This window comes from Pogoniulus pusillus, chromosome 23 (genome assembly GCF_015220805.1).
Source record: "Pogoniulus pusillus isolate bPogPus1 chromosome 23, bPogPus1.pri, whole genome shotgun sequence".
Classification (NCBI taxonomy): Eukaryota; Metazoa; Chordata; class Aves; order Piciformes; family Lybiidae; genus Pogoniulus; species Pogoniulus pusillus.
Genome location: NC_087286.1, coordinates 13,446,616 through 13,474,433, shown reverse-complemented (window position 1 = coordinate 13,474,433; position 27,818 = coordinate 13,446,616). Strand labels below are relative to the sequence as shown.

Here is a 27,818-nt window from a genome sequence, read left to right as displayed (position 1 = left end):
GAGATTAACAGACATGGAGCTGGCCTTCAGGCACTATGAATGCAAATTAACCTAATTTCAAGAAAACAAGATCTGCACTTAACCATAAATATTTTTTTTTTTTGGTTTATAATCACATCAAACATAACATACCTGGGATTCAGTTTTATATAAATTACTTCTAATGCCAGATCTACTTCTGAAGTTATCCAAAAACCCCTAACACATAACATTATTGTTACTCTTCCAGGTCTGAATAATATTTACAGACATGAATGCTACATCCATTTCTACAATCATTCAAGACACATTATATAACTTTATTTTTTTATTTGACAAGCAGCAGTATCATGTTCATTTTTTTTCTTTTTTTACATTTTAATGTAGATACAATTATTAGGTTATCTGTCATATTACAATATTTAAGGGGGTTGCTTTTGTGTGTGGGGTTTTTTTTTGTCTGTTTCTTTTGTGATTTTTTTTAAGGTTTTTTTTTTCTTTTTTACTTTGTCTTAAGATACATTAAAAAACATCAACTGCAAACGTGAAAGGGGAGAGAGGGGGGGAAAAAAAAAGCATGGTACCCAACCAATTTTCCACATTTCAGTAATACTTCACTCATTCTTTTAGTAAAGTTTTAAGAAATGTCATAATGACATGAGCTTGAAATATCTATAGGCATTTTCATTGACGCTCATGACATGGCACTGGTGATGTTGTAAACAGCAGAAAAACAGGGGCTGCCAAGTGACCAATTATGGAGGCACAGGCCTGCCGCTTCCCACAGGAACACACCAAACAGTGACAGCAATGATCTCCTTACAATCATACCTGCAGGACAGCAACATCATGCTACATAACTGTATTCATCGGCAGAGGCCTGGCTTCGCTCTATGTACTGTTTGTCTATCAGAACTTCAATACACTTCTTAATCATGCTGATACTTGGGTTAAACCTAGCTCTTGATTGGCTAATCACCTGCAAGAGAAAGAAAGGGTTTGTGTCAGTTTTGTTTACAACAGCTATAAATGCTATAGAAATATTCACTGAGGGCTTTAATGCAAGTTTGGTGTGTTTTGCTTCTAAAGGCATGATTAAATAAACCTGGAATAGTTCATCAGATCAGGGGGCTGGAGCACCAACACAGGTTGAGGGAGCTGGGGTTGTTCAGCCCACAGAAGAGAAAATTCCAGAGAGATCTAACAGCAGCCATCTAGTACCTGAAGGAGCCTAAAAAAAGGCTGCAGAGGGACTGTTTCCAAAGGCCTGCAGTGACAGAACGTGGGCAATGGTTTGAAATAGGAGAAAATCTAGATTGAACAAGTGCTCCAACGTGAAGGTGGTGGAACACTGCAACAGGTTGCTCAGGGAAGTAGCCGAGGTCCCATCCTTGGACATATTCAAAGTCAAGCTTAAAAAGGCTCTGAACAACCTGGTCTAGTGTGGGATCTCCCTGCTGACTGCAAGGGGGTTGGATTAGATGCTCATTGAAGGTCCCTTCCAACACAAATCATTCTATGAGGCAATGACCTGTAAATATCAAACCCAGCATCTTTATACATCAGCCTCAGGATACTTAAACTGATTGCTCAGCTCATTGGTTCTGTTTGCCTCCATCTTTTTTGTTTGTTTTCAGACAAGAGATCTTACTGCTTAAGTGTCACAGTATATCCTGCCCATAGTTTCTCATTTGTTCTGTAAAAAAAGTGGGTTTAATTTCAACTGGATTTCCTGTTTGCTTTACAGCTTTTCAAGGCTGGCTTTGTCCCAGCTCTAGAGCTTGCTGCAGCCCTCTGTGAGGCAGCAGAACTCACCAGGTAGAGCTCACCCAGCAGAGCAAACAAAAAGCTCTAAAGAGAGAGTATTGTTGGGCTAGGTGCCAAGGGTCTGGTACATTCCATGGCAGCACACATAAGACGAAACTCGGTGCTAACAAGTTAATAGAGCTGCTCAGTTTTGATCTAACTTCAGCCCTACACCCAAGCAGATTGTCACCATCTTATTTCATGCACTTAAGATAAAGAGAACAAAAGCTAGAATGCTGTATTTTGGTCTTGCTGTATCAAAACTACACAAACAGGAAGGATGGATTGAAATACTTTTCAGGAACAATGTCATTATAATTAATATCAGAAATTAATGATTTAATAAACAGGTTCTTGATAGTAGGAGTTGATTTACTGCAAGGTTAATAGGGGGGAAAAAGGAAGCTGAATAGCTAAGAAGTTAGTTAAGCACACTACAAAAAATGAAGTAAGGTTTACCAATTTTTTAATAAAGGTCAGGCTAATCAGAAAGTTGAGCATGTTCAATTCAGGACCCTTTGGCAGTTCGGCCTTAATTCAAGTAACAAGTTACTAAGTCCAATATAGACAGAACTAAGTAAAATTTCCACTTAAAACACAAAGATGAAAATCTCATGTTAAGCATTAACTACACAAAAATGTGTCTCCCCACAACTTGCTCTGAAATCTGGTAATCATTGCTGAAGTGCCTAAGTGTGAAGTGTATCACAGACAGTAGACACCTAACATCAGAACGAATCAAGCTCAGGTCCCAGAAATAGTTTATCTGAGGTAGCATGGAGACTGGCATAAACTCATTCAAAGTGCAAAAAAGAAGGGAAAATTAATTCTAGTCGATTTTTGTAGAGCTTCACTTCTTTGCCTAAGGTTTCACAACTGCTCATTTAAGGCTGCAACAGGTCCTCACACTATACTGAGTATACACATCAATTATTTAGAAGCCTGGTCTTCAGTTCTACATACTCTAATCCATCTAGGATCTAAGTAGTGTTCAAAACTGACAACTAAATGATAAAACATATTATTACTGTTATTATTTCCAAGAATGCAATAAATTTAGTTAGAGACTGAGATAAAAATCCAAGTAGATATGAATGGTGATAAATAAATGGTCACCAACTGTACTCTCTACTTAACTTCTGAGTAACAACCAAAAATCTCCACCTTTCTTGTAAAGCATGAAAAATCCCCTGATGTATTCTACAAGAGCAAAATGCAGCAGTGCTCGCTGAGTTAAACAGAGAAGCAACTGAAAAGCAATTTTTCTTCCCAAAACATAACTTCTGATCTATTCCACCCTTAATAAATTGGTCCCTAACAGAACACACTTGAAAAACTTCCATGAATTTTAGAGTGTGAGAAAAATGTTTTCTGAGATGTAATGGGGCTTGCCTACATTTTCTGGTGTTCACTGAAAATTCTATGGGATTTCAGTAGAATTACAGGAAACCAAATCACCAAAGGTTTGAGTACAATCATGCTGAAGTGAAGGATTTTCTCATACCTCCTGAATAAGAGCATTATGTCGTAACACTTTACGTGCTTTCATGATACGGACTATAGCAGCTTGAAGATACATTTTTCTGTCTTCATCTACAGCACTTCTGGTCTGTTCCATCTCCTGCAATACAGGAATGAGAGTAACATTTAAAATACAGTTAAGACCAACAAACACTTCATAAAAGTATCCTGAATCTAGACTTTTTACTTTATCAGAAACAGTCAATTAATAAAAAAAATCTTAATGAAGTTCATTTCCAGGCAAAGTACTTCCATAAATCAAGAATACCAAGACTCATGGAAGTCAGCAGGCATATACAAAGAGAGACACCCAAATGAGTGTTTTTGACAGGAAGAAAGGCAGGCAGAATTTCCTAGAATGGATAACGTCTACACATTTCTGGTACAAAACCCAGTGTACAACATTTTATCAATGATGGACTTAATTTTAGTTGCCAAGGTACACAAAACTATACAAAAAGAGAGTTGAATGGTTCTGCTGTTCCTAGAGTAAGCTGCTTTTACAAACACCACCAAAAAAAGTCTCATTAGACAAGTCAAGCTACCCTACTTGGGACAAAAGGAATAAGGTTATTTATCTTTTTGTTCTGCTGTTGTTGAGTCCAGGAGCCCACAAAGACAATACAAGGGCTGGAGCACCTCTGCTATGAGGACAGACTGAGGGAGCTAGGGCTGTTCAGCCTAGAAAAAAAGACTGCAGGGGAACCTCAGAGCTGCCTTCCAGTACCTGTAGGGATCCTACAGCAAGGCTGTAGAGGGACTTTTCAAGAGGGTGTCTAGCAATAGGACAAGGGGGAATGGTTTGTATCTGAGGGAGAGCAGGATTAAACTGAATCTGAGAAAGAAGCCCTTCAGTTTGAGGGCGGTGTGACTCTGTAATAGATTGCCCAGGGAGGCTGTGGCTGCCTCCTCACCAGGGGTGTCCAAGGTCAGGCAGGATGAGGCCTTCAGCAGCTAAGTCCACCTGAGAACTATCCCTGCCCATGCCTAAGGTGTTGGAATAGGCAACCTCAAAGATCCCTCCCAACCTAAACCATTCTATGCTTCTCTGATGACTCTGTGACTATTGCATCTTCCCCACCTATACTTCAAGTAAAACCAAATTTGCTGTGCTTAAGCGTTCAACGTTTTTTCTGCCCTGATGCAAGTCTTACACAGGGACTCTTATACCTGATTCCACCAAACTACTACCATAAATTCAGTTTTTGAGAAAAGACAGCTTCTGAGCTTGCTGAGGCTAGAATGACCAAAGAATACTTGCCTGTGGTGTGTCTTTCTGCATTGATGTAGTAATTTTGAATTTTGTTCGTTTACTGCTGAAGCTCATATTTAATGAAAAGGTGGACTCTGCCTCTATGTCTTCCTGCAATAAAGAACCTTTTTTTAAACACCAGAAACAGAACCAGAAACCAGCAACAATTTATTTAGAAAAATCATAGTTAGGGACTTGCATACATGCAAATAATTTTAGATTGCTCTAGTTGCAAATGTGAACATGGCACCGATAGTCCACAGCCTCCTATCTCTTTCCTTATAAACACAGACTTAAGAGATGTTCACAAGGGTCAATAATACAATTCAGAACCAAAAAGCACAAACACTGGATCCACTTATATTAAAAAAAAGCCCCCAATAAATATTAGAATCACAAAACTGAAAACATGGAAGTCTGTAACCCCCTCAGTGCTTACCTTGTCTGAGTCATGGTTGATCATTTTGACATCAAGTAAGGATTTGATGGTTTTTGTCAGTTCCTTCTCATTCATTTGCGTACTATCCTGAAGCTCCTTGTAACTGACAGTTTCACTGTTGTTGAAGGCAAGCAACACTGCCATTTGGTATGTTGTGACCATGGCTACATAAGGTTTGCACAGATAATTCATTTTGACTTCACCTGTAAGGATACAAGTGGTATTTTATAAATTGATGGAATGTGCTGAAAACTCATCTAAAACCCAACTGGTACACTTCCAGACATTCAGTTCACTCCTAAGTACACATTTAAGACTTGGAATGGGAAAATGAAAACTCATGTGAACTTACACATATAGGATGTGGTCTGCAGCAATCCCTTTTCTGATTATCAAACTATGAATACTAGAACAATTATGATTTTGAATACAAAAAGGAAACCTACAGTGCTGAACTTGAATGATGCCATATAATTTAGATATATAAAAAGGGCCACTGCTTCCGTGCCTTGCAACACATAAACTTCAATTAGCAATTCCAGGGCAATTAACTCAGCAGTTCTGCAGTGCCATTTTGGAGAGAAGAATATCCAGCTCTAGTTTTACTTGGAGTTAATACATCACAGATGACATTTGCAAGATCACAACACAGAATTTTTGGAAATGCTAAGAAGCAAATATTAAATTACCTTCTAATGCAAAAGTCAAGTCATATGCTACATAATGCTCCAACTCCAAAGTCTGCTGTCATTTGAGAAGGGCTTTTAACAAGCAATAGTCAGTTATAGAGCATAAATTTAGCAGAGCATTTATTTTTACCTGTACAAAGATAATGTAACCAAGTAAGCTTCCGTCCACTAAAATGCTGACTGTAAAATAATTCAAACTGCAAAACAAAATGAACTTCAATTAGTCACAGATATAACTACTGACAAGAGTTCATTATCACACTACTGCTCCTGAGAAGATGTACTGGTTTTACATTCACCAAACAGGATGCAAACGCTGCAGATCAATTCAGGACAACATTTTCCTTTCGCAGATGGGTGATGACTGAACATCAGTCATATACTGAGCTACCTGAGCATTTACAAATCACTTGATGACTGAATTGAAAAGATTGTTGATACATTCCTACTCTGAAAGCATAAAACACTGTCATGTTCCGAAGAAGTATCAACTACACTGAACTTCCAAAAGAATTTCTAGGTTTCAGCTGTGAAACTTTTTAGGTTTTCTAACTCTGTTCCTTCCAATTGCATACAAAAACAAGTGCATTTTAACTTTTTTCATATTTTCTACTCCATGGCTGTGATATCCTCTTTAAAATCAAGTCTGAAAATCAATTTTACTGATTTATTCCTCTTTCCTAACAATATCCTCCAAAAAATTTAATTTCTGATTAAGGCTTATTTCCCAAAGGCAGCTATTTCATAACATATCTCAACTTACATTACTGAAAAATAATTTTGGGAGGAATTCCAAAAGAGGAAATTTGAAAGTAAATACAGGTTTTTGCCACCTTCCAATTTGTATTTCAATCTAGACACAACTACACAGCTCACAAACATCTCAGAATCAAAAAGTGATTACAGATCCTTGAATTGATGTTGACAAAACTCATTCTGTCCAGATCAATCTGCACAAAGCAGCTCAGAGTCCGTATTTTAATACAAAGATTGAACAGGTATCATTTAAAAATGCAAAAATGGAATCAAAAGGAATAAAATATTCCACCTCTACCAAGCAGAAGTAATCACAAAAAAGAGAGTATGTGGCCATACTAAAACCTTTACTGCTTTGAGAGTTCTTCAAATGAGCTTCAAAGAAGTCTGAATGAAGTTTCATACTGGAAGAGGTTGCCCTGAGAGGTGGCAGAAGCCCCATGCCTGGCAATATTCCATATCAGTTTGGATGGGGATCTGAACAAGCTAATGTAGTTAAAGACATTCTTGCTCACTGCAAGGGCTGGGGACTGGACTGCCTTTAAAAGATTCCTTCCAAACTAAAGCTTTTGTCCTGTGAAATAAAGGATAAGAAACCTCTATCTGGATTTTCATTTGCCCTCGACTCTGTTCAGAGGTAACATCAGAAACACAATCTTCTTTTATGCAAATATTAGGAATTGCTTTCAAAGCTAAGAATCAACTCAGTTCATCTGATGGTATTTATCAGTATTTTCCTCATCAAATCACATGTAGAAGAGAGACATGAAGTGATGCAAACACAGATAAATTGAGTATTTGTGCAACTGGAAACAAGACAGCCACAATTCATAAACAGAATGACGCAGCTCAGGTTTTAATCTGTTGAAGTGATGATCTTCTTTATTTGTAGTTATTTCACATTTTCTACATCTTTACAAGAAGCCTCCTACTAACCTACCATCTGTACACTTTTTTCCAGTTCCTGAGGAATTGCAAATGTAGAAGAAGGAGCCTGAGTTAGAGGCCATGCACCAGCCTAAGGGTTTGGAAAAAAAGAAAAGCATTAACATTTTCATATGACATATAAAATTAGGAACAAATACAATTATTTACTGGATCTGTAGTATATATTACACCGTAAGGCATTCAATTTACAGCAGATATTTTACTGCTCATCAAGCATTTCCCACCGAGACATTAATTCCAGACAAGAACACAAAGCATTTCACATCACCATTATTTAGTGTGTCAGTGGGTTCATTTTAAAAAGAACCACTAGGAGAATAATAATAAATAATAATCACAGAATAATAATTCCACAATGACCATGAAGTGTCAGTTTCCATGAGAAGCACTCATAGTCAGAATGTAGTTATCAAAAGACACAAAGTATAAATAACTCAATAGTAATAAACATACATTAGTACCTGTAGAACATATATCTGAAAACTAATTCCCAGATCTATAATCGTGTCCTGGTTTTTGATAAAGTTGTTGAATTTATTGTTGAGATCAGCACTAACGCTCATGTCCGTGTACATTCGATGGAGCTTGCTGGTAAATTCATAGCCACAGGCTTGCTGTGAAGGAATATTGTAACAGGTTTCACAGTGAAAACAGTACTAGCTATAGAAATTAGGCACATTCACTAGTGTACGAAAAGCTAGGCTGCAGAAGTGGTGTTGTAGTATTTAGAGACAACAGCAAGACACAAATAATGATCAGAAAGATTCTAGTTTCACTTCCTAGACACTGATTTCTATGAGCAATGCTGGTTTATAAAATGGCAGGACAGAGCTAGCTTATGAAAGTCCTTATTAATTATTTGAACATATTGAATAAGACTACCCCAAACACGATTAAAATCTCAATGCTAAGGTGACACTGGGCCATGTAACATTCACAGACTATTAAGACATTGGAAACAATCTACTGACTGCTGAATTATCTCTGACACTCTTGGCTGCTCCCTCTCCACATTATATACTCCAAACCTTTGTTTATTCTGTGTTGAAAGAATACTACATTACCTTCAGTTTATTAATCATGGCTTCTTCAGAATCCATAGACATGGACAAACCATGAATTAATCTTTTTGCCAGCATTCTGGCATAGAACTGCATTTAAAAGAAAATCAGATATGAGGATTTTTTAAAAAGAATAACCACTTGCTTCAAATATACTTTAAATGTAACATTTTAGCATCCACTGAAGAGCAAAAGTTACCTTTTGGAATACGTCTTTGTCATCAATGTATTTGAAAACAGTAATGAAACTTGTAAGTTTGTCTTCCACTTCATTCTCTGTCATTCCTTTTGCTGATTTCTTCAACAAGTTGTCACAGTACTTGGCCAGCTCAAGTTTAAAAAGAAGGAAAGAAAACAAACCCAAACCTACTTGTCAAGCTTGAGAACAAATGTATGCCAAGGTACTCCAAATCGCTACAGAGAAGTGAAAGCATGAAATACATCACAGTCTACAGCCTTGTGTTCTATCACAAGGTTTACATTCATAGGCAAATAGTGCAGAAAACAGAAAATACAAATGCCATGGAACTGCACCAGTTTTGCACATGCATAAAATGTGGGTGCAGGTGAAATAGTTTATTGCTACTGAATTACATACCCGAGGCTCATTTGGTGTGAGAAATGAGTATTTGAGTGACAGCCCCTATGCAATTCTTCTAACAGTTACAAACTCTATTATTACTTGATAAAATAATAGGTATTATTGCATTACACAATAATAGGTACCACTTACCAACTCAGGTGCTTTGCAGATCGATTTGGGCTCCCTATAGTTAACTACTGATGTCAAAGCCTACATAGGAACATAGAATAGAAATTAAAAACACAAATAGGTTAAAACTTTTCCATTAGTGACATCTGAAGAAATGAAATGTTCAGGGCAAAAGGCCAACCAAGACCCTGTAAAACTGAACTACATAAAAAAGGGATCAAAAAAACCAGCTATGAATTAAAGGGTCTGAATTACTGTTCTGTGAGAGTCTGTGCACTTCAAATGCTTAACAATGCTTAAGATGTGCTTTAAAATACCTCAACATTTTAAAGTTCAGATTTAAGTAAAAGTGGAAAGAGCAAACGAACAGAAGTTAACTGCAAAACACAGGAAAAGTATTTTAGTTCTGATTAGAAACTTAAATGCCAAAGTATAAAGGTTTTGGTTTATGATGACATGCATGGCCCGAAGGAACAGAAAGAAACTGCAGTAACTGCAGATAAAGCAGATTCAAGCAGCAGCACATCAACAGCAGCCTGCATCAACAGCATGTATCTTGACCTGAAAAGCATACATTTATGTACTCACAACAGGAGGAAAAATCTTTTTGGTTGTCAGATTTTCTGATAGACTAAAGAGGAGAAAAAAATACTCTTCCAAGTGAAAACCTGAATCAGTGTTGTACAAAAAAATATGGCAGCTGCAGGAAACATGAGTGTGATGAAAAAGGGGGAAATTGCAAGTTAAAACTTGAAATTATAAACAATGGTATTGCAAGCATCAAGATTAGTTTCTAAACTATACGTTACACTTAAATTAACATTTTGAAGTAATACTGAACCAAAAAAAAACGAATGACCATGGCTTCTAGAAATGATAGCTCCTTCCATGGAAGGAAAACATTATCATTGTTACTATTACAAAGAACTGCCAATGCCTCAGCATTCCAATATTAGCTACAGGGTCCCTAGAATCCCTGTGAGAAAGGAATGCCTGACTTGACAAAAACTAGGACATTCTTTGAAGCTTAGAGCACTCTTTTGCAATAAGAGAGACAAGAGTAGCAGTTCTGATATTCAGAAAGAAAAATTGCCAGTAGATGATGTTTCTAAGTATCTTTTACTACGCCACCTTCTGGCACATGACATTAACTGCAACCCAGACAGGAAAGCATTGGAGTGGTGAATTAAATACTTGTTTTAAAGCATTTGATTCTGCTTTCGATATCATAAATATAGACAGGCAAGTATTATTAGTATTATAGCTGGTATCTTCATCACTGTATCTTTCCAGAGAGACCTGGACAGGCAGGAGGGGTAGGCTCAGGAGAAATTCATGAGGTTCAATAAGGCAAAGTGTAAGGTCCGGCACCTAAGTCAGGATAATCCTAGATATCAATGCAGGCTGGAGGGATGATGAAATTTAGCAATGCAGTAAAGGGCTTGGGGGTGCTGGTGGGAGGGAAACTGAACATGAGCCAACAGTGTGCACTTGCAGCCCAGAAGGCAAATTGCAGCCTGTGCTGCTTCTAAAGAAATGCAGCCAGAAATGGAGAGAGGTCAGACCTCACCTGGAGCACTGTGGTTAGCTCTTTAGCCCTTAACAGAGGAATAACATGGACCTGATGGAGCAGGTCCAGAGGAGGGGCAGGAAAATGACCAGGGGGCTGGAAGACCTCTGCTACAAGGACAGGCAGAGGGAGCTTGGGTTGTTAAGCACAGTGGAGAGAAGGCTCCAGGGAGACCCAACAGCAGCCTTCCAGTACCTAAAGAGGCCCTACAGAAAGGCTGCAGAGGGACTGTTTAAAAAGGCCTGCAGTGATAGGATGAAGTGCAATTGTTTTAAATGAGAGGAGATTCAGATTAGCTTTCAGGAACAAGTTCTTTATTGTGAGTAGTGAAACAGTGCAACAGGCTGCCCAGGGAGTTAGTTGAGACCCCATCTCTGAAGCTATTCAAAGTCAGGCTGGACATGGCTCTGAGCAACATGATCTAGTGGAGGATGTCTGTCCCTGCCGACTGCATGAGCGTTGGACTACACAACCTCTGGAGATCCCTTGCAACCCAAACCAGTCTATCATTCTATGACCTAATTATAAACTGTCCAGAGTCCTGGCCAGATGCATGTTCCTGGGGCAGCTCAGTCTGAAGCAATGCATCCCTTGTAGCATGTGCCCTTTCTGTGAGAGGACATCATGGTTAGGTTTTCTCGCTCCTGCTGAACCTGCTGCCTCACCTTGATTCTGGGAGATTTTTGCCCTGTCTGTGTGAACTGCCCTCGAAACTGCCACACCATGCTCTGCCTGCCCTGTTCCCAATGCTCCCTGGGGCCGTTTCAGTCACCCACACTGCATCCATTCCTGTGTTTTGAACTACAAGAATGGTAGGTGTTCCAGAAACCACCTAAGTATTAAAGTGGCTTGCTTTGAACATATGTTTTCCTCTAACACTGGACAGCCTCTTTTCCCCATTGCATTTCTAACATAGAAAAACTGCACAAGAACTCTATCTTTGAACATCTATTGATGCCTTGTAGAATTCTGGTGAGCCTGAAAGAGAGTCCCATATCTTGTTTTCCAATGCTTCTTTTGTTTAAGCAAGTTACCTTGTCAAGGGCACTCATGAAGTGTTGGTCACCATTTAAAACAGTGTTGATGAGTTGAACAAATTTACTATGTACTTCCAAAACTGACTCCACGAACTGAGTTGGCATCTAAAAAGGTGGATAAAACAGAAAGCAAGTTAATGAGAAAGTAGCATTATCTACACACAAATTTATCTACGTTAACTATACATGTTTTCCTAATCATTCTTTTGTATAACAGTTAATAGTGATTAAGTCTTTGAAAAGATTGATTCTGCATCGTTGTACTCTTGTTACAAGACTGTGCTTGAGAATGTTTTGGAAACCAAAAGTCTATGGCTACACTTACAGTCTTGCCATCAAACACAGATTTGAGTCGATACTGCTCTCATCCTGTCTAATCTTGTACATTATACCCTTCCAAAAATCATTAAAACTAACATGTACACAGAGCAATCAAGCCAAAACCTTACTGAAACAAACTGCTGCTTCTCCTACACACTCATCTCAGAGACAGCAAATCTGGATGCACCCTTTGCATCTGGCTGCGCAGCAGTTACCAGTCTGCGTAGTGCATTCCATGGCTCACAGCAGTCAGAGAAATCCCTACACAGGCAAGCTGGCAGGCAGCAACACAGCAGTGTGCAATGCACCAGCTGCAGCACGTGGCTCCCAAAATGCATTTTCATGTTTTGATGAGTACTTAATTCACACAGTGGAGCAAGTGTTTCAGACTTTGGGTTGAGCTGCATAAGGCTGTGAATTTTCACCACCCTCACAGTTTTACATTCATTTCCCTGCACAGACACTCTTAGTTTTAAAGAATAAGCTCAATAAACTTACAGATAGTTTGAAAGCAAACTACACTGCTAAAGACTTAGCCCATTTTCAGTATGCACAAAGGAGTTGGGGAAGAGCAAGCACTCCTATGCAATCAATAGAAGAATGCATTTACAACAGTGACCACAGATCTAAACAGGAACATGTACACATGTACAAACACAATTCCAAACAAAAGCTTCTTTGTTTGCTTCTGAACATCAGTGCTAGAGGAACAAAAATGGAATTGAGTAATTGAAATGCATATGAACTGAAAAAAGTTTAAACACACTAAGTAAGCTACAGTATTTGCTGAAATTACATCAAACTATAAGGCTGCAAAACTACTAGTGAAAAACACCACACTGAAATCAGCACAGGATACCAGTAACATGTAACTGAAGTAAATGGAAACATTGGTTCCTAATGTACCAGAACAGCAAATGCTACTGACTTAGAGGAATTCAGGAGTAAAATATAGAGAACAAAAGGCCCTACAGCATTACACAAACAACGAGAAACAGCTAGCTCTACTTGTTTCTGCTTAGACCACAACAATCAGCTCTCAGGATAGGGATGTGCTGCACAGCAAAGTGTGCTGATGGGAAGTTACAATTTATCCATAACATTCTAGACTGATCTTACATAAACAAAACTTAAAGAAAAAAAATAACAACCAAAAACAGAAAAAAAAAAAAAGAAAAAGAGTAAGCAGTTCATCATGAATGTTAATCAATAGGCCACTTCAGCTGCCTGAGGAAACTCACATTTTCCTGAGAAAGATTGCTGGTTGCTCTAAGGCCCTCATCATGGATATGGTTTTGTAGTTCCTGAATCATATGAGGTAAACCACTTGACACAGCACGAAGCAGAGTATACATATTTGCCATGTCTGTAACAGAGATACATTTTTATAGAATATGCTTAGAAACACTAAAAATCAGCACTTAATAGAAGATCAGAATTTCACACCAAACTTTTTGAAGACTCAAACAAGACCAGTTGTTTTGGAAAAAAAAATATATTAGCATACACTGGGTCACTGACAAAGGAAAAAAAAATACGTGGGGGACTAATACCAATATTTCTGGAATACTGTCACTGGGACGTCCTCACTCTTCCTTAAGAAAGACTCCAAGAGGAGAGGTGGGCAAGCATGGAAAAGTACTTTGCCAGTTAATTTTAATCCTTAGCCTCCCTAAATTCCCCTTAGCAGCAGCTGACTGAAATTGCTTTAGATATCCTGTTGACTACTACTTCTCCTCCAGTGATGGCTTGAAATTGTTAATAGATTAGGAAAGATGTAAATAAGCAACTGCCTTTTTAAAATTATTTTAATTAGTTAGAGGTTTTTTGGGGACTGCTGGGTTTGGTGTTTTGAGGGTGGGTGGTTGTTGGTTTGGTTGTTTTGTTGGGGTTGGTTCCCCCACACTCGGAAAAGAGAACCAAGCTCTGATAAAATTTGCAACCTGAGCACTATTATTACGTACAATTTAAGTTTGACTGTGAAAAGTAATCTGCTTCACATAATAGAACCCACCTTCCATGCAAGAGTAAGTATTCTTGCAAGGGTTCTTGCATGGGTAAAGAGCATGTAGTCATCAGGAAGCCACAGCAAATAAAACTACAAGAGCATCTACTTCCTTAAAAAGGACCTGGGAGATCACAGAAGATTCTGGATAATAAAAAGTGGCTATGAAAAGAAGCCAAAATATATTATTGTCCTGGCCTGTCAAATGATGATGAAGGAATTCGTAGAGACAGAGCCATTGGTTTACAAATGAAAACACAAGCATAAAACATGATCAATTCTACAGGACACAGGACTTCACTGTGTTTTTAAGTCAACTACGACAAGGAAAGAGAAAGTATTGGCTGAAAGAAGAGTTGTTAACAGTAAAAAGAAGGTTTTGACTACATATTTGGAAGGACAAAAAGGAATTACATGGTAAAAGAAAACTGTCATTCAGAGTTTAATTTGGCTTTCCAGATAAGTAGCATATATCAGATGGATATGCTTAGATGCATAGAAGGTCACTGAATAAAAAGTAATTTGCAAAGCTAAATAAATAAGAAACCACTTCAGGGGTCTTGTGACTATTGAGACTTACCACTTCTTTTCTCTTGTCTGATAATATTGTGACACTCTGCATGTAGAAACTGCAAGTGATCAGCGACCATTCTCTGTTGGCATTCGTGAATCACTTTGCTGTATGAGCTGGGATGCAAATATTTCCGACACCGCATTTCTTCATCTTTTAGTCTACCTAAAACCTACACACAAGTTTTTTTAACTGAGAGCTGATGAAATACTGACATTAACACATAACAGCATATGTATGTGGAATGAGGAATGAGTAAGCAATAAAAAAGAACTTGTCTAGGATGCTGGAAACTTAAATTTACTCTCTTGAACCAGAATCATAGAATCATAGAATCAACCAGGTTGGAAGAGACCTCCAAGATCATCGAGTCCAACCTATCACCCAGCCCTATCCAGTCAACTAGACCATGGCACTAAGTGCCTCATCCAGTCTTTTCTTGAACACCTCCAGGGACGGTGCCTCCACCACCTCCCTGGGCAGCCCATTCCAATGGGAAATCACTCTCTCTGTGAAGAACTTCTTCCTAATATCCAGCCTATACCTGGGGCAGTTCAAGGCAAGGTTGGATGTGGCACTTGGTGCCATGGTCTAGCCTTGGGCACTGTGGTAAAGGGTTGGACTTGATGATCTGTGAGGTCTCTTCCAACCTTGGTGATACTGTGATACTGTGATACCTACCCCGGCACAACTTGAGACTGTGTCCCCTTGTTCTATTGCTGGTTGCCTGGGAGAAGAGGCCAACCCCCACCTGGCTACAATGCCCCTTCAGGTAGTTGTAGACAGTAATAAGATCACCCCTGAGCCTCCTCTTCTCCAGGCTAAACAGGCCCAGCTCCCTCAACCTCTCCTCATAGGATTTGTGTTCCAGGCCCCTCAGGTTCTTGCTGAATTCAGTATACTCTTCTACTCTGAGTGACTGGGCTTAGCCTCTGCTAGGTGTCTGATAGCATCCAGGGGTTATCAATATTTCTTCAATTTTGTGACCAGCCTTCCCCCATTCTCCTACTACACCTCATACTCCTCCTAACAAAGTTTTACCACAACACCTAATTATGTAAGAATCTGATCAAAAGGTACGGGACTACATGTGAGCCATCAATAAAAAGTCTTTGGTACCTGAAGGAAGGAAATCGCCATTATCATCAACTCAATCAAATGAACACTGACAAAAGAGCACCTGTCCAGTGAACATGAGGAGAACCTAGGCAGAGCAGTACAGCTACAGACTTCTTTTCTTTCAGTTTAATTGAAGTCTGCTGTTCCTGCATTTCACTTCGAGTGTGCAACTATTACTGTACAGTCCTTAGGGTTCAAAGTAAATCACAGTCTTCTCCTCTTCTACCCTGTTAGTGTGGACCACATAGCATGAAGTATTGAATCCTACTCTTGCATGAATCTTTGCTTTCTCAAGCAAGGTGCAACAATTAAAAGTAATTTAACCACAACCTGACTTAATACACTGGAAAGCAAAACAAAAGGAAACCCTTCTCAAACTATGTAACTTTTAACAGTGTTCTGTGACAACTTTACCTTAGAGTCCTCTCTAACAATAACAGGGCTAAAACTTTCATCTTACGCCACTATGAACACAAGGAAAATAAGGAAGTGAGGAAGTCATATAGATCAGTCTTATAGGAGGTTTGGTTTCTCTTTTCTTTCCACATGATTGATCTATCAATTTACTAGGCCATATTTTGAAGCTGATGGTCCATCTATAGGCAAGATTCAGATTAACCATGCCATCAAAAGGCATGGTTTAAACCTCAGGAAAACATGCAGCAAAGAACAACTACGAGAACTGTACAGGGAAGCATATGTTGTAATACAGTGATAATGTTAGAGTTTAGTTATTACAAGTGTACAGAAGAAATTCTTACCTTCTCCATGTATTGTGAGCAATTTGACTCTTGCAATAAATTTGAAGCTTCTTGTTTATAGTACTCCCCTGTTTCATTCAGAAAAGGACACTCAAAAATTTCCTGATAAAACTAAAAGGGAGATTTTTTTATTTCAAAAGGGCAAATAATAGACAAGTAATGCACATAGTACATTAACATCCAGAATTAAAAATAGATATCAGAAGTGTGCCTCTACCTTTAGGGGGAATTTTTTCTTATACTGTTCAACATGAACAAAGGAGTTAATAACCCCATGGATTACTTTCTGGTTTGGGTCTTCTCCACAGCGATCACTGAAACAGAGAAAACAAACACTCATGAGAAGGTAGGTATCTAATGTAACTCATCTAATAGTTGAATGAAAACATCTTCCAGGAAATTCCTCTGCTTAGATTGGCAAAATTGAAGAAGATTCATCTTAAAATAAAAACATATTTCATGTACTTTTCTTTCTCTCCTATGCATTTAATTTTTTGAGATGGCACCCCACATTGTGTACAGCAAAAATAACCAAGCACTTACTTCTTTATTTCTCGGAGTAGCATCCGAATAAGGATAGCCTGCAGTGGCTCAATCATTAGTTTTCTCCACATATCAAGAGCTAGCTGTCAGGACACAACATGTTCACATCAATTAAAAAAAAACCAACCCAAGACACCCTAAAACAATACCAAAGGTGACAATTCCCCATTTAGGATTTTAAAAAATGCACTGTTAGATACACTCTTCTTTCTCCTTTCTTGTTTGCCTCCCCTCTCATATTTGTCAATATATTGAAATATTCTTGTAGCACTTTTCTTCTAGAACATCTGTCTGTCTTTAGATGAAGATCACACAGATCTGTACACTAGCAATGTTAGACACAGAACTTCTAGTCAGGCAGTGTCTGAATATATGCCTCCTACACATATAATGGGACTTACTTATTCTTTGGTTCCACTCTGTCAAGGACTCTCAAATGCATGTAGGGACCCTAAGCAAGGTGGTTACAAGTGCACATATATGCAATATATGTGAAACAGGCTCAAGGCACCTGTTGGAATTTTGTTGTCAAGTAAACTACGGACAGGTCAATCCAGCAACTTGATCATATCACTTTAAGAGAATTTGTTTTTCTTCTTTAAGAAAGGGAATGATCTTAGCTCTCCACCCAGACTGACAATATAGAGCATTGCTATCTTCTCCATTTAACAGAATCTGTTGCCCCATGATGGAGTTAAGAAACCCACAAGGCACATCTTAATCTATCTTCTAGCTCAGGGCCACATAGTCACTGGAAACTGACAAGTCTGAAGTTGGTGATAAGAGCTCAATTCAGAGAAGTGGTATCCTTCACCATGCACTCAAAAGCACTATCCCTCACCACACCTTCCTAGCACATGGACAGGGAAAAAAAAACCTCTACTGCCAGACTACTTCCATCAACTGATCTCATCCTCTATTTGTCTGAGTACAATCATCACTCAGTGTCTGGAATACTTATGGTGATGATGAACTGTTTGAAGCCATGCCCATATACATCACACAGGCATCTCCAGTCTCTTGCACATACCTGCTGCTACACACCCCACAGAAGAACTAAGCAAGCAGGTACTCGTTTATGACCACTGAGAAGCTTCCAAAGTTTCATTGGCACAAAATTTTTTTTAATCATAAAATTATCTTTCCATTTCACTGTCCTATATTTCAGGGTAACAGTACCCATGCAGTGCAGAAATGATGCATACTTCACCTCTGCTCAGCTGCATAGGGTGGTAACTACTACTGCTGACAATTTTCTTCCTTTCTATACGTATTTAAAAATTATTCTCAGCACCTCCAACTTACATTAGTAGTTGTCAATATCTTGTGCTTGACCTATTTTTTTATAGATAAACCCTCCCTACATGATACTTCTGTGCCCAGAATGTCCAAATTTTCTTCCAAAATCTCTGTCCAAGTTGTTACAATAGGAATACAAAGCAGCTTGCATTAGAAAATAGGATGCACAGAGGACTACTTAAAAAAAATCTCTTACACGTTGTGAGACTGAGAAATAGGAGCCTAAAAGTAATTGCTTCAAGTGTTTCTAAAACTGTAAGCATTGTTTCTTCAAAATAGTTTCCAGATAGCAGAGTCATCTAATAAACCAGAGTTTTTCTGCAAAGTGGTATCCATTTTCACATCTTAAACTCAAGTTCTGCAGTAGTTTCCATATTTGCCTTTTCCAACCCCAAGGCCACTCTATTTTCTAAACCAAAAACGTAATCCCATCTAATAATCTTACATCAGTGCTTACATCATCTACTAAATTTAACTGTTCAGATTTTGTGACACAGAAAAGTCAAAGCTGAACTTGTAGCACTTCTGAATACAGTTTAACTCCAGTCCCACCTCCAGAGGTACCTACCTCTCCTATTTCCATCAATGGTTCATTCATATCCACCCCTCCATAACCATACTGAAGATCAGCCTCAGTCAATTTGTTCTTCTTAATAAACTGTGTGTTGAGGTACCTACAGGAATTAAGATATTCTAATCAAACCAGGAAGAAGTTTAGGGTGTTTTTTGGGTTTCTTTGGGCTTTTTTAAATTCGTAGTTGTGGAATGTCTTCTATGTTCCTCAAAGGTTAAAAGGTAACTTCTAACCAACATCACTGCTACCTGCAGGGAATTCTTAAAGCATCAATGATTTCATTTTAAAAGACCCTATTACAACAGTAGGGTCAGTAACTGAGATACTAATAATAACCTCATATGTTACTGTCAGCATATTCCTGGTGTACACTATGCTTGTGCAAGAATCCAACCTTTCAACATACACAGCCATATTACTCACAGACATATATGCAGTTCGGTCATTAAATTCTTGAGCACTTCACTAGTATTAGAATGATAGCAATGATAGAAAAAACCTTCCTGAGTATCAGGTACCTTTAAGAATAATGTATTTTCATGTACTTACACTGTTTATTATTTTGCATTTATGAGACTAGAACATGAAAACAGTGACAATTTTTATAGGGCAGATTTTGGTCATTTATGATCTGTTACTCAGGTAGTGATGACCAGCAAATAGCCATAGTACAAATTTAGAGAGAAGAGAAGAATTTGTAGAAATTACCACATGTGAAGAAATTCTATAACTGCTTCTCTTTTTTTAGTATTTAGTATTTACTACTGTATGCATAGTTTTTATAAAGAACATAAAATAGTTTCTGTGCAAGATCCAGTAAAAAGCCCCACTGATTCCCAGTGTTCCCTCAAAAGAATCATAGAATGGCTTGACTTGGAAGCGATCTTAAAAATGATCTAGCTCCAACCAACCTGTCACGTACCAAAGGGTTGATTAGCACCTACATGTTTCTGATCTTGCAGTGCCAAATAACAGAGGCAGAATATATTAAAGAAACAACAGCACGAATCATCTTAGATAATTATTTCACTGGTAAGGAGTGGTGCACAGGAAAATATTTCCTTTTCTTTTTCTCATGTTCTGCTACTCTAACAATACCCTATCCAAAATTGACCTGGGATATATTCAGCTATCCATCTCTTTAAGCAACATCCCTAGAGTTCAGTGTCAGATCACTGTAATGATTTCAAAGGTTTAACAACTCATCTTCAAAGCTTACCTGTATAAACAGTCCATGTAGTCTGCCCCTTGGCTGTACTCTTGCCAGTATCTGTGATACATAACCAGTACTTGCTCTTCAGCTTCCAGTACTCTCTGTGAAGGGAGACACACACACCCCCAACTAAAATTAGTACAGGAATAGCAAATACACAGAGAAAGTTAGAAATAGCATTAACATTTCAGAAGAACAATCACATATTCAAAATTAAGACCATAACGAAGCTTATGGAACATAGGCTAATCATCACCCAGAAAGTTGGTAATTTACTGAACTTCTCAAAACATAGCCATACTTCTACAGAATAAGTTCAATAATGATATGTGAAGGAGGATGAGATCTTGGGAATTGAACTCTAATTCTCTCTAGAGTATGCAACTTTAAACCATCTCAAGCAGCAAAAAACAATGTAGAACAGGAAAGATAACAGACAAAACAGAATTGACAGTGCTTCCCACTGCAGTGTGGATTCTGCAGAGGTTTTCCAACTTTATGTCAAATGGTAGGTGGCCAATTAAAAAAAAACACAACATATATGCTTTCTGCTGCTCCCCATAGCTTCCACTGTGCCTACGCCTGCCTGATTACCCTAAGTCATCTCCATTAGCTCACCAGACAAATGAGGGACAATTTATTGGCTGCGTTGTCCATCAGTTTAGTGGCAAGATCATACAATAGTTTGGGTTAGAAGGGACCTCTCTGAAGGTCATCTAATCCAACCCCGCTGCAGTCAGCAGGGAGATTCTCTACTGGATTATGTTGCTCAGAGCCTTGTCCAGAATGACCTCAAACAGCTTCAAGGATGGGGCTTCAACTACATCCTTGGGCAACCTGTTCTAGTGTTTCACCACCCTCACACTAAAGAATGTGTTCCTAACATCCAATCTAAATCTCCCCTCATTTCAAACCACTGCCCCTGGTCCTATCACTGCAGGCCTTTGCAAACAGTCCCTCTGCAGCCTTCTTGTAGGCCCCCTTAATATACTGATGGCTATTAGATCTCCCTGAAGCCTTCTCTTCTCCAGGCTGAACAACTCCAGCTCACTCAAGCCTGCCCTCATGGCAGAGATGTTCCAGCCCCCTAATAATTTTCCTGCCCCTCCTCTGGACCTAGTCTGTAAGGTCCCTGTCCTTCCTGTGGTTGAAAGCTGGACACAGTACTCCAGATGAGAACTCAGCAGAGCAGAGAGGCAGAGCCACCTCTATGGATGTGTGAGTCACACTTCTTCTGATGTGGCCCAGATATATACACATGTTCTGCCTCTGGAACTGTCACCTGTGATTTAGTCCCGCATACATTGAAACCAAACAGAATCCCTCCCCAAGGTCAAAAAAGGGCCAACAGCACCTACAGGAGGTGGGTAACTGTACAGGTTACCTTGTGCAAATGGCGTACATGATTTTCCAAAAAAATTTTAGTCTCTGTATAAAGTCTCTCTCCAAGAGGTTCAGGATAGGCCACACACAAAGCATAAATGTCTCTGGGCTCAAAGTCAAGGTTTGTATTTGCTTAAAGTATGAAAAGTGTTCAACAAAAGTTAAGGTTTACAGAACTTTCTTTCTCCCACACACGCATTTTAGACTTTCTTTTCCGGTCAAGCACAGAAGATAAAAATGGATCATTTTCTGAAATGAAACATCTCTTTCTGCAGAGACTTAAAGGAAACGTGAAGGTCAAAGAAGGCTCAAGATGACTCACAGTTTAAATACAGTGACATATGGTCTTTCAAGTGATCTCTTCCAGAAGATTTTAACTCTTAAATAGTTGTGGTTCCCAGCTTATTGCCATTCTAGCATTTTGAGACATACGCCATATTTAAAGGTATGTTTAACAATGAAGTATCATCATAGTTAAAAAAGCTACATTCAAAGCACACAAGTCCTGTGAAAGCAGCAAGGCAAAAATTAGTTCTAGAAACAAAATGTGCACCATACAAGCCTCTCACTCCAAAAATACTATTCATGTGCATACACCTTTTGATATCATCTGTCTCAAGCAGCATAAGAGAAAGCAAATGCTTCTTAGAATACACTGTTGTAGACTGAAATTGTGATACTTTGCTGTACCTTTGGTTTCACATTGTTGTTGCACTATACAGAGATTGAAGATCAGTTCTATAATCAACTAAGTAGCCTGTATGAATTTCATTAACAGTCCTAATCATCTGCCACCTTATTATGTTTATTAAGCAATAAGAAAAATAGTTAGTAGGACATTTCCTTTAAAATATAGATGATTACAAGAAATTTACTACCATTAAATTGAATTTAACAGAGAATAAAAAGATGGAAAATAAGAAGATGATTTTTTTAATGATACATCTTCCTAAAATATATTAATACTTTAGATTTCTTTATATACTTCAGGTCTGGAATAAGCTTTCACACCAGCTGTACAGAACTACCAGTTTCACCATATTGTCAAACACTCAATGAGCTGTTTATGTTAAAATGAGTTTAAAGGTGACAGCAGTGTTAAACAACATTTAAGTTGGAAGTTACAAGTCACACAGGCTCCTCGGGCCATTCAGCCAGAGAGAATAGGCCAAAAGGCTCTTGCCTGAACCAAATTAGACACCAATAGTACCGCCTTCCAAGGGACATAATTAACAGATTATAGTAATGGAGGTCTTGAGACTTGCATGGCAAATAATTCTCCTTAGACTGCTTTCTGAGTTGGCTACTCGTAAGTGACTGAACATCAGAAAGGCAACAACTGCACTACATCTCAACAGAGTATCAACAGCAGATTTGTGTACAAGACATCCACATAAGAAGTTCTAAGCGAAACAGTGACAAGAAGGCATCTTTTGTCACTCAATTATTATTTAGATTTAAATCTATTTTAGATATCTTTGTTTAAATGTTTCAAGCTTTAAGCTACAGAGGTTAACCACTTGTTGAAGACAGAAACATGAAGTTCTGAAAACCTGCTGAGAATGACCACAGGACCACTTGTCAGTACAATTAATTAAGTCAGAAAGTCTGCAAATTTTGCAGTTATTTGAACTTGACTCCAAGACTAATAAGTGAAGAGTCATGTCCTCAGAAATTGATTACATAATCCTGAAATGAAAGAGGTCCTTAAAGATTACGGCACCAGGGAACAAGGCTCCACAAGGACTATGAGCCACTGCATTTTTCTTCTATGTATTTACACCCATGGAAACACTCAGGACAGAGGCACATGGGAAAGCAATTCTAAGATATGGTAACACCTCCAGAAATAGAAGAGACTTCAATCTAGCTCCTGCTCACTGAATAAGCTTATGTTGCAAAAATCCACATATAAGAATCTTCTCAGTGCTTTTTTTTCTCCACCCAGAATTAATAACTCAAATTAGTATAAACCATTTCTCCCCTCTGTAATTAAACCAAACCAAGGCAAATTGCTGCAGAACAGCTGCAAAGCCTCCTAAAATTCTCTGTTCACCACATTGCACTAGCTAATGAATGCATATACAGAGGGTACAGTATCACCAGTTAAAACAATTACACTTCTTTTAAGAAGTCCACCAAAACTTAAATCTTACTAAAAAAAACAAAATAAACCTCTGAGTCCATTTCACATGTAAAATGCAAACGTCTCACCACACGAACATATGTACAGGTGAGACTCCAACAGCAAGACTGTGTGATCACACCTAGAAAGAGTAATACTTTCTAAACACACCTTAGCTCTCAGCAAGAGAGGCAGTAACAATGGAGGGAAAGGAGAAAAGCTTTTTTATAAATTCTTGCTATAAAAATGTCTAATATGGCAGTCATCAGTATACTTAGAAGGTCAAAGAAAAGGAGACATCTTTAAATAGAACAACCTTCCTACACCTCCAGATTTGAAGATGTGCATTCTCTGAGGGGTTCCCCTGCTAAAGACACTTAAGCATATGATAAAAACTCATTATCAGAACAGAGGAAATTCAGCACATACTTCTGTGAACAGCTACAGCATAAGTGATGTATTAGAGCGAGCAAAACTCAAGACAGGTTTACTTATAGCTACCATAGTGATTGCCACATAGAATCATTCCCAGATATGGAGAACTCCCACTCCTTTCAACATACCCACTGACCCACAGGCTTAATAACAGATGTGACCTTAGACTTCTGATCAAGACCATTCAGACTGTTCCACAATGCAGGCCAGGCCTACTCCCTGCCACACACAAACACATCAAGTCAGATTTTCACTTAAAGGATACGAGAAGCGATCATTCCATGTTGCTCTTTCAACATAATCCAACATAACAACAGCTTTAATTGTTGTTAGAAGTTTGTTCCATGTTTCATCAAAGTCAACTACTCGTGGTTTCAAGGACATTGTGGGGCTTTAGTGTTAATCTGTAGAAGAATTAAACATGTCAGACAACATTTCACAATCATTAAAAAACAACCAACAACCTATTTTAGATTTTTCACCTTAAACAATGTATGCTGTTGCACCACCATGATATACCAACATGAAAACACCTTCACTTCCCCACCCTCCAAAATCAAGTCCTCATTTTTGCCACTCTGGAAATAAACACTACTATTACCCTAACAGTCTGTAACAGAACACCAATTAATCTAGCATCATAAAGCTTATCACCTTTCCAAGATGTCCATTTAACATAGGAAGAAGCTTTCCTGTACATTGTTTGCTCACTTTTACGCAAAGGCTGTTTCAGCTGTATCTGAGACAATTTTGGCCAGGAACACATGAACATGTTACCAAAACATTTGAAATTACTGTTGTCAGTCTGTACCCTATGTTAACCTCAGGCTTTCATGAGTCATTTTTGGTGTTACATTTAAAAAGCCACAAAACTTAAGGGCTTTGATCAGGATGGCAAAAAGAACACACATCTAAACAGAGAGTATTATGCAGAGCTTGTGCAGTTTATTACACTGTGCAGCGGAACAAGTAATGAACTGTTTCAAGTAAGATATGGTTTGAAAATACAGAAACTGTATTACTAGTTTAATAGTTTTTTAAAAATCAGGAAGGATTATCCAAAGACAAATATTAAGTCAGTGAAATAAAATATGGAAAAAAGTAAGGTACTTTAAAAAAGAGGTATGTGATGGCCTCTTTGTTTCTATTTGTCTGTGTTGTGTGCATCTAGAAAGGCCCTGGTGTGTGACATTTCATGCACAAAGCTAGTCTGGCTCCTGCTCAGAAACTCTACATTGTAAGACCGAAACAAAAGGTGAAGACAATACTTCTGTTTCTGTTTTAAATACATGGACAAGCTCAACTCGTCCTCCGACGTTTCCAAGGTCAGAAGAGAAAAAAGAAAACTAGTGACAAACACTTTTAGCACAAGAGATGCAGCTCTATAAGAGAAATGGTCACAAATCGTGCCTAGAAACTGTTTAGCGACAAGCTTACTCCCTTAACTGCTACCAGCTCTTAATTTTCATCGGGCAGGTTAGCTTTTCCAAACTGCAGGTCATAGAGCTTCTCAGTTTTCAGAAAACGAAAGTAAAACTTTCCAATTGCAACGCTGCAAAATACCACCCTAGCCACCCAAGCTCCTGAACTGCTGTGAAATTAAGAACCCCAGACATTTTTCCTCTACCTGGAACACAACAGCTTGTGTTTAAAGTGTAATCAGTGAATTACCCAACCCACATTTGCTTTGATTTCATCAAGGAACTGAGTAGCAAACTAACAGAGGAAGTGGTTATTATCCAAGTTTTATGAACAGGAAACTTTTTTAAGAATCAAAGCCCAATAAAAAGTCTGTAAACATTTTCAGTTCAGTAAAAATATTTGTTATTTGCAACACAGTTATTACCACTTTTCAAAATAGAGAAAACATATCTTCAATCCATCTCAGCAGCAGCAGCTAACCACGCAGAAATTAGTGAACACTGATAAAACAGATACCCATCAAAGAACATAAGTTGAAAAACCCACACTGATTTATGTTTCCAAGAAACACAGACTGCAGTAGAAATTAAGAACAGGGCAGCTTACTTGCAAAAGGGAAAAAAAAAGCAACACCAAAGCATCAAAACCTTCAATAATCCTCCAAAAGTTCTAATATTAAGTTTTCCTCTGAAAAAAACACAAGACTATTTCTAGTTGGCTCCAGGAAAAAAAAAAAATTGCAGTCCACAAAAATTTTAAGACACCTAAGAAATTCTTACTGCAGGGAAATGACAGTTATTTGAATGTTATAGGTTCTTCTTTCTGAAGCACTTAGTAAATCTAAGGTAAAAGAAACATACCTTCACAGATACACAAAACAGAGGGAAGCTGAAAAGCTCTCCTTACAGTATCAGAATCAGTAACAGTGTGTTTAGCAGCATCAAAACCTAATACTATGTTAAGCATTACAAATCTACATACTCATAAAGGTGTTCTGGAGACAGTTTAAGACAGAGCTGACTGTTATTTAACATTCTCTTTCAGCTTTCATGTTCATGCAAATTTAAACTGCTTTATAAACATTAACAAACGCAGCTTAACTTTTTCTGTAAGATATTCAGGTTTTGAGTGTTTGCTGTGCATTAGTGTCTGCAGTGTGGAAGTTCACAGGCTTAGACCATTCAATGTCTGATTACTGAGGCAAAAATGCTAAATTTTAGCAAACGCTAAAAAACCACAGCAGAGCATTATGCCTACCCTAGAATTTATGCAATTCAGGGAGTGGGAAACCATACGTGTTTGACAAGCTTTAAGGTAAGCTGATATTGTTAACATTCATACAGGAGGATGAAGAAATGATTATCTCATCCTTTAAAACGTACTGCTGTTACACTAAACATACTTGCTCACACAAATAAACGTAGGAATTCGGGCAGTGTCAAAACATCTTCCAAATTTTCGATATGTTTAATCTAAAAAAATAACATTTCAAGCTAGGGACGAGTTAACAGCCGAGAACAGGAGAACCCGCTTCAGACATGAGAACAGCGTTGCTTGCCTCCAGGCCTCGGACCCCAAACAGCCACCACCCACCGCGGCCTCAACGGGGAAGACCCTGATCCCCACGGCCCTCTCCAGTCGGCCGCAGACACAGGCCGTTCGCTCCCCGCCCTCCCTCTCCATCAAAACAAAAGCGAAACTGGATGAAGACGCAGCAAGCAGAGATGATCATCCCGCCGGGGGAGCCGTACCTCCTGCCCCGTCGGGCAAGGACAGGACTCGGCCGGCGCCCCGCGGGGAGGGAGCTGCCACACAAACAGTGCCGAGGAACGGGTGCTCCGGGCGGACCAGGCGGAGCGGCAGAGCCCACTGGGGAAGACCCTGCAAGAGCGGCAAGCAGGTCGTCCGAAGACTGTCGGGCTGAGGCGCGGAGCCAGGGCCCCAGCGCCCTCTCACGTACCCGGCCCGGCCGCCCACTGCGAGCGGGGACGGAGACTGCCGCCTCCGTCTCCAGCGCGGGGCTCCCTCCCCTCACCCCACTGGCGTTCCCGGCCGAGCCGGCTCGGGCGAGGGAGGTTACCTGGCGGCAAGGGGCCCGAGTCAGCGACGCCCACCCGCCGACCTCCCTCGCTCGCTCCTTGCCCTGCGGCCGCGGTCCCTGCCCCACTCCGTCCTCACAGCGCTGCCATTACCCAAGCTGCTCGCCCCTCACGCCCCGCCCCTCCACCGACACGGCCACAGCCGGGGACGGGTTGCGGAGCGGCCCCGTGCCTGCCA

General features: G+C 39.1%; 1 protein-coding gene across 3 annotated transcripts; it reads right to left on the bottom strand.

Annotated features, from left to right (window-relative positions):
- CUL2 (cullin 2) lies at positions 1-27,818 on the bottom strand. Of its 3 annotated transcripts, none has more exons than XM_064162586.1 (21): positions 27,734-27,818; positions 24,385-24,523; positions 21,561-21,663; positions 20,183-20,277; positions 18,958-19,063; positions 17,091-17,173; positions 16,765-16,861; positions 16,548-16,658; positions 14,677-14,839; positions 13,333-13,457; positions 11,768-11,875; positions 9,185-9,244; positions 8,651-8,779; positions 8,455-8,541; positions 7,852-8,004; positions 7,383-7,460; positions 5,817-5,883; positions 4,998-5,200; positions 4,568-4,669; positions 3,290-3,406; positions 1-958 (listed from the first exon to the last, which is right to left on the bottom strand). In XM_064162586.1, the coding sequence occupies exons 2-21, from the start codon at positions 24,501-24,503 to the stop codon at positions 827-829; spliced, it is 2,238 nt and encodes a 745-aa protein (XP_064018656.1). In that variant the 5' UTR covers positions 24,504-24,523; positions 27,734-27,818; the 3' UTR covers positions 1-826. The 3 variants fall into 3 exon arrangements, with proteins under 3 accessions (XP_064018656.1, XP_064018655.1, XP_064018654.1); XM_064162585.1 differs by lacking the exon at positions 27,734-27,818 and adding an exon at positions 27,293-27,378; XM_064162584.1 differs by lacking the exon at positions 27,734-27,818 and adding an exon at positions 27,622-27,718 and having other exon boundaries at positions 2-958.

Excerpts from the sequence above, each read along its gene's own strand:
- CUL2 (XM_064162586.1), bottom strand. The coding sequence starts at position 24,503 with ATGTCCTTGAAACCACGAGTAGTTGACTTTGATGAAACATGGAACAAA. Across the intron at positions 13,458-14,676 it reads CAGACAAGAGAAAAGAAGTG|ACATGGCAAATATGTATACT; the intron begins GTAAGTCTCAAT and ends TCTCTGTTACAG. Across the intron at positions 8,780-9,184 it reads TCTGCAAAGCACCTGAGTTG|CTGGCCAAGTACTGTGACAA; the intron begins GTAAGTGGTACC and ends TTTAAACTTGAG.